Source organism: Tupaia chinensis, unplaced genomic scaffold, assembly GCF_000334495.1.
Source record: "Tupaia chinensis unplaced genomic scaffold, TupChi_1.0 Scaffold000647_1, whole genome shotgun sequence".
Classification (NCBI taxonomy): Eukaryota; Metazoa; Chordata; class Mammalia; order Scandentia; family Tupaiidae; genus Tupaia; species Tupaia belangeri.
Window position 1 is genome coordinate 1,442,606 of NW_006160168.1, and position 11,421 is coordinate 1,454,026.

Below are 11,421 nucleotides of genomic sequence, written 5' to 3' on the forward strand. Positions count from 1 at the left end.
AGTGATTTAAGTGATACATAAATAACTACACAGGACTGATAAGAAAGCAGGAAGAATAGCCAAGGCAAGGAAGGGGTAAACATATAGTAAAAGCATTGTTCTTCGTCTTTTTTAACAGCTCCTCTTTTTTTTGATTCAGATTTTCAGAAAACTGAAAATAATTCAATATTTTATTTCTGTAAAATACTTCTGCCCTCCTCCATTTCTTCTCATCCTGTATCTGTGACACACAGGGATAAGATGGTTGCTAAGTTCTTTCCAAGCTTCTTCAGTACTGACAGTTTCGGCTTTTCTTTGTAGCTGTTTCTTTTTTCTTACTTTTTATTTAATTTGCCAGAGGGCATGTGCACTTGTCAGCAAGAGAGAGAGAGAGAGAAAGAGAGAGAGAGAACCCCCTACAGGGCATGGTCACACCATGGTCCTTTCTCCATTGCTCCATCTTGGGGACTTGGGGCATGCACACATGCCCAGTATGTTTTCAAGTCACCAGGTCCAGGACTGAAGCCATGCAGCTGGCCATATGGGATCCAGTTCTCTTAACCCTAGGCCAAGTGTTGGCCTGCTAGATATGTCTGTCTCTTTAAATTTTTATATTTTAATTAAAAAAATTTGCTACAGAGCATATGCGCTTGCCAAAGACAGAGAAAGAGAAAGTGAGAAAGCACCCTCAGGGGTGTGACCATGTCGCAGTCCCTTCCCCAGTTTTACTCATGATTTTGGAAACATGCATGTACACACACACACACAAACACACACACACACACACACACACACATACCCCTGGTATGTTTTTCAGACAGCCTGGTCTGGGACTCAAACTCCTCAGTTGGCCTTAACCACCACACCTGGCTGACTCCAGATGTTTCTTAGTGCCAACAAAGTGATTAAATAAAATACAGATTAATTTCATTTCTTTTTTCTTTTCATCAAAATTTTGACTTTAATTTTCTGTAGTAACCATTATATAGTGATTGACTTGGAGAAAAATGACTTTCTTTAATAAAGAAATCATTTCTGCTTGGATCCTTCAGGCCCTTCTTGTTATAAAGAGGTAGAGCACAGACATTCTTTTTTTTCTTTTTTTTTCTTTTTAAGAGGTTTTTGCTATAGGGCACGTACGCTCACCAGACAGAGACAGAGAGATAGAAAGCGAGAAACCACCCCCCAGGGGGGATGGCCACGTCGCAATCCCTTCTCCTCCCTTCTCCTCCCTTGTCCTCTCGAGATCTTGGGCACACATGCACACGCGCCCAGCATGAGTTTTAGGCCACCAGGTCCGGGACATGAACCGCAGTCAACTACATGGGAGTCCAGCGACATAGCCATTACATTTACCTATGGCCCCCTAGAGCACAGAGATTCTACTCTGGGTTAGTGACCTTGCCACTAGCCAAATGAACAAATGGTAATTTTGAATTGTAAATGGAACTTTCTCAGTTCTATTTTAAGCAAGCTAACTATTTTTTTAATGTGAGAATTGAGGAAGTAATTTGTTTTGCTTGTTTTGTTGCAAAAGCAGTTTTTGACAATATACCCAATAGGAGTTCCTGATATTTTAGATAGTATTACCATTTTTCTGCAATAGCAATTCATTTTAGTTAGTAACCACAGGAATTTTTCAAATTCTTTTTCAAATGGCTACTTTGATAAGTTTAAAGTTTAGAAATAAAATTAGGATCATAACTGAACTTTTTTCAAAAAGAATTATTTTATTTAATTTTATTTATTTACCTATTTATTTTAATTTGACCAGAGAGGGGGTAAGAGAGAGAAAGAGAGGCAGAGAGAGAAAGCAAGCTGCTAGCTCTGAGAATCAAACCACGGTCGGCCATGTGGGAGTGCCCTTAACCACCATGCCACCTGCCAGCCCCATAACTGGACGTTTTAAGCAAATTGTTTGATCAATAAATGGGTAGCAGCAGGGAACAAGGCAGTTGTGAATCCATGTACCAAAACCTTTAAAATATTTTTTAAAAAAGCACACACTTTTAAATATATTAAAGTATTTCATTACTGTAAAGTGAGGTGATTTATTCTTTTGAGAAAATTCTGCCTTTAAAATAGAAACTACTATTTAAAAAAAAGGATGCTAATAAATAAATGATTAAAATAGAAAAATTAACCTTCTTATGTGAAATTCTCATAAATATGTATAGAAAAGAAAAATTTTAAGTTTGAATGCAGTAGTAACAAAAGAATTGTGATATAGAATCTCATTCTAGAAAAATAATTTTCTGAGGTTTTCTTTCTGCAGATATAATTTTTTTATCATCTTATATCCTGTTGGAGTTGCTGGTGAACTTCTTACGATATACGCCGCTTTGCCTTATGTGAAGAAAACAGGAATGTTTTCCATAAGACTTCCTAACAAATACAATGTCTCTTTTGACTATTATTATTTTCTTCTGATAACCATGGCCTCCTATATACCATGTAAGTATATATTTATCAGTCCTTAGGGTTAGCATACGATGGGAAAGCTTTTGGAAATTATATTAAGCTAGTTCAGTAAGCCAGGGAAATAACTGCTTATGAATACATTAAAACTTCTATGCAATCCAATATTCACAATTTGGAATAACTGAAGGGGGAATAGTGAGTCAAAAGACTATTAACTAGCTATGAGGAAAAAAGGTAAGTAAATCAATGTACAAATGAGTGCTCGCTCAAAATCACTGAAAAATAAGCATAGTATGATTTATTTATTTATAAGATACATTTTTACTATAGGGTACATGTGTTTGCTGGAGAGAGAGAGAGAGAGAGACAGAGACAGAGACAGAAAGTCAGAAATTACCCTCCTTGGGAGGGGTGGCCACATAACGAACCCTTCTCTTCCATTTGCTTGTGATTTTAGGCATGCACGTACACATGCCCAGCATGAGCGTTAAGCCTCCGGGTCCAGGATTCAAACCATGGTTGATGACGTGAGAGTCCAAAGATATAACCATGATGCCATCTGCTAGTTCCAACATAATTTTTTTTAAACAGAAAAGTTGTTGAAAGCATATACTAGTGAACTATTTACAAATATTTTGAATTATGCATCTGTGTGTAAAAATTGGAGCCAAGAAAAATTCTGATTTCTATCTGTTAATAAAGCCTATATTTAGGAAAATCATCTAGGAGCACGTTGTAAGTCTTAACTTGAGTTCTTGTATGTACTTGAAAACAACAGCTGCTTTTCTTAAAGTATTAGGAATAATTCAACTGCTTCATAATTTATCACTTTTCATGATTTGCAGTGAACTGGGGTGTCTTTATTCCATTTAACTGCTAGTAGTGATATATTTTTTAAGTCACTTGCCGTACATATGAGGGAAAAGCAAAGTTTGTATTTATCCTTCTCCATAAGAGTAGAGATTCTGATGTCAGCGGGGAGGGGAGAGAAAGGAAATGAGAAGAATTCACAGAATCTGAAATCTACATTGACAACATAGAAAATATTACATTGAAAGGGGATGAACATGAGACTTAGCCAGCCCCAGACTTGAAGTCTTGAACTTGGAACCTTTCCAAAATCAAAATTGACTCCATGATCAGAGATTGTTTTTCCTCCTCCTCTTCTGCCATTTCAGCCCAATTCTGTATCAGATTTTCCCACCCCAGCCAGCTCAAGACTGCTGAGGAGGATATCCATGCCTCTTGTATTCATGCTGTTGCTTTTCCAAGACCGAGTTAGTGATCACGTGCCTTGAGCATGCTCACTTCTGCTAAGGTGTCCTGTCATACGGGTTCAGGCTGTGGGTTCCCCCTTCCTCATGACTACTACGACATCTCCACAGCAATCAAATGTCCAAAGGATCATAGTGTGATGCTTCAAACCAGTAACTTCGGACGGGTGTGTTCAGGCATCCTGGGAGACCTAGATTCTGACCTGAGCCAGTAGCAGCCTCCCTGATCACCATGCTGACAGGAGGTCAGCTGGGTGGACTTCCATTCCAGGATTGATACTGGTACTATCAACTAATTTTGCTTTGCTTATTATATCTTTACTAATTAAAAGCATTAGAAGTACCTTTCAAGTACTTATGCTAGTACTCAAAAAAGTTATTATTCCTCATTTACCTATTAAAATATTACAGACAAGAGAATAAGTAAACTACTTAAAATCACCCAGCTGGTAAAAGTCAGGTTTTGAACTCAAGCCTGTACCATCTACTAAACTACTCAGAATTTTAAAAAACATTTTAAAAATTGTTATAGGGTGTGTAAATTCACCAGAGAGAGAAAAGGAAAGTGAGAAATCATCCCCCTAGGGGAATGGCCATGCCATGGTTCCTTCGCCATTCTCTTGGGATTTGGAGTACACACACACACACACACACACACACACACACACACACACACACCAGGGAGGGTTTTCAAGCTGCTGGGTCTGCCATGTAGGATCCAGCACCTTAGCCCCTGCACTACCTGCTGGCCCAACTACTCAAAAGTTTATAGAAGTAGTTACAATAATCGGTCAGTTAGGCCAGCAGGTGGTTTGGTGGTTAAGGGCGCTGGACTCCCACACGGTCGACTGCAGTTTGAGTCTCGAAACTGGTGGCTTTGTTTTCTCACTTTCTCTCTCTCTGTACCTCTCTAGTCAAATTTAAAGAAAGAAGGAAAGAGAAAGAGAGGAAGGAAGGAAGGAAAGAAGAAAGAAAATTCTTTAAAAAAAATTCATGAAACAAGAAAAAATTTATTTAAAAAAACGTCATTGGTCAGTTAGTACATATGACCTGAATATACTTAGGTCCCTAGGTATAATATGATGGTTTACGTTTATCGAAATAGGAAGTATCTAATTAAAAAAAGAACAAGTCCTGTTGTACATTCATTCTGTTTGAGCTAAGGTGTTTTTTTTCTGTTTTGTTTTGTTTTTTTTTCAGTCACTATAGGGTGTATCTACCCACGAGAGACAGAGAGAAAGGAAGCAACCCCTTCCAACTCCCCAAAGTGGGGTGTAATCATGCCACAATCCCTTCTCCTTCATTTCTCCATTCTGTCAAGATTTCAGGCACTCATGCACATGTGCCCAGTATATTTTTCAAGCTGCCAGGGCTGGGTTTCAAGCTGTGGTTGGCAGTGTGGGATCCAGCTCCTATAACCATTAGGCTACAGGGCCTGCCCTGAGCTAAGTTCTAAAAATAACTGTTTACCTACTTGTCTAACCAAGATATTTAATGTTTGTTTGGTGATTAGTTGGTCATTAGGGTCACTGCTTTGGTTAGCCTGTTCCGTGTTTTGAGAGGTATTTTAAGGTTCATTATATTTATTAGCTGATGTTAATTTGTTCATCCACCAACATCTATACAGTATTATAAAGTATTAGTTCACATTGGCTGAAAATATTCTCCAAATGTGATTGGTCAGATGACCAGTTGGCCGACTGACCCGATGCACATATGTTTCTGTGTTTGGATCCAATAGACCACCTACCTATCCTTACTCCCAACCTGGAGGGCTTCTGCTCTGGGCCCTGTTTAGAGGACTCTGTTTTGGCCTTCACTGGTCATCCCTCCACACAGCACCCCATCCTCTTCTAGGTCATAGCTGGAACCCTGGGACTGAGATTTGCTGCCTGTATGGCACTGAGTGTGCATCAAGGGACTCTATAGGACTCTTTCCTGATCCATTGTCCTGAGGGGACATACCATAGGACCACCAGGGGGCAGCTGTTGGTGTTGGGTGTGGATAAAGCTAGAATGTGTGGGCCAGGGAACCCACACACTAGCATGAGACCCTCAGATTGCAGATTATAGCCAGTAGAAAGGAGAGAAGGAAGCCAGGTGGGGCCAACTCTCCTTGTATTGGAATATTCTGGCACAATTTTCCAAAGAGTTGCGGAATTCTAAATTCGAGCATACCTCCCAGGTCATTATGAAGCCATATCTATCAAGGTAATTCAGTTTGCTAAAGACAGACAAAACAGCACTAACGATGTATGGCCTTGAGACTTGTTGACTGTAGGTATGTGGGACGTGGGCCACCACAGGTACTCTACCTGAGCTCTGTACGTGTGGGGTGGCAGCGGTGCGTAATGTACTTACTACTCTCAACCTTTGCCACATTTTACAGGTGTCGGGTATACACAACTTAAAGCAATTGTCTGTCTTTCTCTGTTTCCTTCTCTCACTGAAGTGTTTCCACAACTCTATTTTCATATGTTACGTCAAAGAAGAAAGGTGCTTCATGGAGAGGTGATTGTCGAAAAGGATGATTAAACCAACCCTACAGACAAGGTGCTTTTTCCAGAATAACCAAGATTACTTGAGTCCAAGTTTTAATAACAAGAATAAACAACTTCATGAAATAACATGGATTGTATTGTTTCTTAAAATATAACTTGAGATGTGGCCTTTGCCAATATCTGTCTTCATATTTGTGCCAGATCTGTTTTCTGCAAGAATTATGCAGATAGTATCAATTCCAGGGTAGGTGTTGGTCATTAAGAAAATCGCTGGCGTATTACCTGGGGTGGGGTGGGGGACAAACTTATGTTTTACTAAACATTTTTGCAACATACGTTCAAAGCTTTTTAAGTCAATATTTAGAAATTAGTTTAATGATTTCACATTATGATACCTGCCAGTGATATTTATGTGATATTTAGAAATGAAAGTAAATGCCCAATTATAGTAACTTGTTAGTAATGTATGGGTATTTCTTGACCCCACAATCTATTTTTCAGGCTATAAGGCAGAATTTATGATTAATGACAACTTTCAGAAGTGTGGGCATAATTGGCTATGAGAAAACTTTTGATGTAGATAAAGTAGCAGCGTTAAAAAACCCAAAAATACTCAAGTAGGTTTCACGATTGGAAAATATTCTTTGAAAATATTTCTCAGTCATTGAAATGATTGCTATCACTAAGCATACTTATTATGTTATCTTTTTTGAATATATCACTCAGGGACAACCTTTTATCTAGAAGGACTTTAAGGGGTTAGAAAGAATATCAGTATATACTTTGGCCCACTGGTTAAAAAATAATGTATTCAGAACTCTGGTGAGAAAGACTGCTCTTGGCTGTGGGAATATCTTATCATAATCATGTGACAATAAGCCCTTTGTGGTACTTGGATAACTAAAAGGTTTGAGGTATGAACTAAAGCAGACATACTTTATTCTGAATTTCACTGAATAGTCTTATAATAAAATGATCCCCGTGTTTAATATAATAAAATGATACACTGAAGATGCTTTCCTGCTGCTTTAGTCCTTAAGGTCTTGAAAACTTTTCCCTCCTATATTAAAGTATGCTGATTGACTGACCTAGTGTAGCAAGAAGGTTACAATATATGCCTTAAAAGAAAAGGAACTGTTTTTGCCTCCTGTAGCTACCTAGGCAAATGTTTAATGTACTGTGTTTACATTTTACAACCAACATGTAACATTATCCTTTTCAAAACTGCCTAGTTTTGTGTTTCCACCTCTTTTACAATTTTTTTTCCATGTAGAGATCTGTGGTTCAGAATATTTTTGCTAACTTTTATTTTCACTTGATCTTTTAAAGGTGCTATTTCTTTTATAACATTACATGTTAATATTTCCTCTGTAGCTGTTTTAATGAGCACTATGTATTAGGTGACTAAATCTCAAAATGCCAATGTTCATTCTGCTCCTACACTACTTGATCAATTTTCATCATCCTGAATTTTTATATGGAAGACATTTTCAGGGAGTTTTCCCCTTTGGGTAACAGAGTGTAAGAAATCACATGTTTCTTTTACTAGATGCCTGTCTTGTGAAAATACTTTAAATTCTGTCCTAAAATTTTACATTAATTCAACTTGTACTTTCTTCAAGCAGCTGTAATACTCGGATTTTCCTCAAGTTGTGGAATATCATGAAATAGGAATTGTGATTATCTTTAATAAATATGGAAACATATTAAACTACTGGTGACCTATATTAATATACTCGAAGCACGTCTCAACTTTAGATTTAGTTTCTCTTCAGTCTCTTCTATATTCAGCCAATTCTAGACTGTCATCTGTATAGGGAGCCCAGGGCTAAGTGGTAGTTTGGTTTTAGAAAGTAGTATTTCAAATCTGCTGTGCTTGTTTCTTGTGACTGCATTTTCTTTTAAATTTCTCCACAAGGTCCAGTGACTTTGAGTAAGTCAGCGCTTCCATCAAATAGACTTTGAATTCCACCCCCTACACTTGGACATTTGAAAAACATCAGTCAAGAAATTTTGAGGGACCAGCAGTTGGTGTTATGGCTATGTCGCTGGACTCCCATGTAGTTGACCGCGGTTTGAGTCCTGGACCTGGTGGCTATAAACTCTTGCGTGCCCACCCAAGATCCTGAGGAGAATGGAGGAGAAGGGATTGCAGTGTGGCCATCCCCCCACGGGGGGTGATTTCTTGCTTTCTGTCTTTCTGTCTCTGTCTTTCAGGCGAGCACATGCGCCCTATAGCAAAAACCTCTTTCCCCCAAAAAAGCAACATATATGGCCAGCAGGTGGCTTAGTGGTTGGGGTGTTGGGCCACCACATGGCTGACGCAGTTCAAGTCCTGGACCTGGTGGCTTACTTTCTCATTTTTTTCTCCCTGTTTCTTATGAGTAAAATTAAATAATAATAATAAAATAATATAAATAAAAATAAGGGGAACCAGCAATTAGCGTAATGGCTATGTCGCTGGACTCCCACGTAGTCAACCGCGGTTCGCGTCCTGCACCCGGTGGCTTAAAACTCACACCAGGTGCGTGTGCGTGCGTGCCCAAGATCCTGAGAGGAGAATGGAGGAGAAGGGATTGCGGCGTGACCATCCCCCCTGGGGGGTGATTTCTCGCTTTCTGTCTCTCTGTCTCTGTCTGTCTGTCTGGTGAGCGCATGCGCCCTATAGTGAAAACCTCTCCAAAAAATAAAAATAAATAAATAAATAAATAAATAAAAATAAGTAATTCTTTAAAAAGCATTTCAAATATTTTTTCAAATAAATGTGAGAAGTGTCGAGGTGTTTTGCTTTCACCTCCATGTAGTCGAGGCTATACATATAATTGACAGAATGAGAAAGAGCAATGCAGTTTTACAATTTCTAATATGAAGGCATTGAATAAAACTTAAGATTCAGTTTGTTCATATTTTTCATCTAAATTTACAAAATATTTAAATAGACAGTTCTTGATATGGAGCTTGAAAATGTATTTTAATGATTTTAGGTGGTTTTTAGTATGCCTGTTACAGCATTTTTCTTTTTCGAAAATTTTTTTTATGAGGAGGGGTATTTTTCTCAAGGACTTATGTTGGAATCCTTTACTTCTCTGGCCTGGCCTCCCAGTTAGCTCAGACTGCAGGCATGACACAGCAGCTGTTCTGTTTAGGCTGCTCTAGGAACCGAACCCAGGTCTCCCATGTGGCCTGGGTGTGAGGCTACCCTATACTCTACTGCTTGTGCCACCTGACTGAGCCTCCTGTTACAGCTTTCACAAACATTTTTGACACTTATTTTGAAATAATTTCAAATGTGCAGGAAAGTTCAAGAATAGAAAGCGCTCTTAGAAGCGCCTCTTGAATTCCCACTTGTTAACATTTTCCCCCATTAGCTATGGCATTTCCCTTCTCTACTCAGTATTCTGTGGGTCATTCGAGAGGAAGTTGGAAACATTTACTCCCAGGCTTTTCAATGTCCATTTCCTAAGAACAAGGACACTCTCTTACATTGTCACAGTTCAGTGAGCAAAATCAGGAAATCAGCAATGACGTAACTAATCTGCAGAGTCTATTCCAGTTTCGTCGGTGTGGATGCAGATGCAGGCACACCTGTGTGTTCTGGTCGAGATCCAGTCTAAGCTCAGAAACTACTATGTAGTTATTATCTTAGTCTAGAGCAGTTCCTTAAGGTTTTTTTTTTTTTTTCATCTTTCATTTGACATTTTTCAAGAGCGTAGGATGGTTATTCTGTAGAAATATCCCTCAACTTGGGTTTGTTTGATGTTCCTTCACGATTAGATTCAATTTATGTACCTTTGGGCTGGAATATTAATTTGTTCCATTTTCTGAAGTCAGAAAATGCCAGAGGGGACATGCGCTCATCAGAAAGCACAGGCTATCGAGCGTGTCCCCTGTGGGGCATGGTCACACTGCCTATCCCCCTTCCTCCGTGACTCCATCCCGTCAGGATTTGGGGTACACACGTACACACGCACTTGGTTTGTTGTTCAAACTGCTGGGACCCGGGTTTGCACAGCAGTCAGCCTTGTGGGACCTGGCTCGTGGTGCATAGTGCTTAACCGCTGAGCTACAGCCTGACCAAGGGTTTCTGTTTTTTATAATTTGGTTGCAGAATAAACCGTATATACTTTAATACTAGAAAGCCTTCTGATTCATAGAAGTTGGTCTGTGAAATGAGGCATTTGGGATTTCTACCAGATTAAGATGCCTGTGCCCTGATACATGAAGATTGATTGATGCCTTTTTAAGAGCTCAAAAAGTGCTAAATTCTTTATACATCTGCAATTTCCAGACATATTATTAACTCGATTTTTATACTGATTTTTTATATTCCTATATTATACTTTATTAAAAATCTGTAATTAATATACTTTGATTTTGCTTAAAAATTCTTAACCACAGCCTTCTGTTTTACATTACTCAATACTCCCACCATGTTATTCTGTTGTTAAAATGATATATAATGCAAGATGGAGAGTCTGTAAAACTATCTTTTATTTCTTGATATAAAGTAGTGCATTGCCCCTGTACTTCTAAATGTAGTTTGTACACATTGAAAATTATTCTTGAACCAGCTGATGGTGTGGTTAAGGCAGCTGGGTCACACATGATCAATTGTGTGGTTTAAGTCATGGACCCAGTGATTTGAAAAACATGCTGGGGACCTGTGTGTGTGTGTGTTTGTGTGTGTGGTGTGCTCACAATTCCAAGAGGAGAATAGTGAAAAAGGGATTGCTTCAGGGCCAAGTGATTACTTGGGAAGTGATTACTTACTTTCCATCTCTCAGCAAGTTTATGCACCTTATAGCAAAACTATTAAATAAATAACTGAATTCCATTTTTTTTTAAAAAGAAACTTATTCTTAAATCTAGATATTGTGGTTTAACATCAAAGATAATGACTGTAGAAAAACATTTTCAGGGGCCAGCAGGTGGTTAAGGTGCAGGACTTCCACGTGGCTTCTGTGGTTTGAGTCCCAGACCTGGCAGCTTGAAACCCACACTGCATGTGTGTGTGTGTGTGTGTGTGTGTGCCGAAACCTCTGAGAGGAGAGTGGAGGAAAAGAGATAGCGGCATGGCCATCCTTCTGGGAGGAGGGGGTAATTTCACACTTTCTATCTCTCTGGCAAGTGCATGCACCCTATAGCAAACATTTTTCCCTAAAAAGAAAAGAAAAGAAAAGAAAAGAAAAATATATTTTCAGACCAGAGCTTTTATAACAGTCATTTGAGCACCTTGAGAGTCCTTC

The 11,421-nt window shown here is 38.8% G+C and overlaps 1 protein-coding gene across 3 annotated transcripts in view; it reads left to right on the forward strand.

Annotated features, from left to right (window-relative positions):
- The window catches only part of HACD1 (3-hydroxyacyl-CoA dehydratase 1), a 29,033-nt gene extending 20,871 nt beyond the window's left edge, over positions 1-8,162 (forward strand). The window contains exons 6-8 of one of the 3 annotated variants that reach the window (XM_006159743.2): positions 2,255-2,433; positions 6,064-6,227; positions 8,094-8,162. In XM_006159743.2, coding sequence (XP_006159805.1) covers positions 2,255-2,433; positions 6,064-6,209 — 325 coding nt within the window. In that variant the 3' untranslated portion in view covers positions 6,210-6,227; positions 8,094-8,162. Of the gene's footprint in view, positions 1-2,254; positions 2,434-6,063; positions 7,809-8,093 lie in introns of those variants that run through there. The other 2 variants (XM_006159742.2, XM_006159744.2) reach the window with 2 other exon arrangements.
- Positions 8,163-11,421: the final 3,259 nt, after the last annotated feature.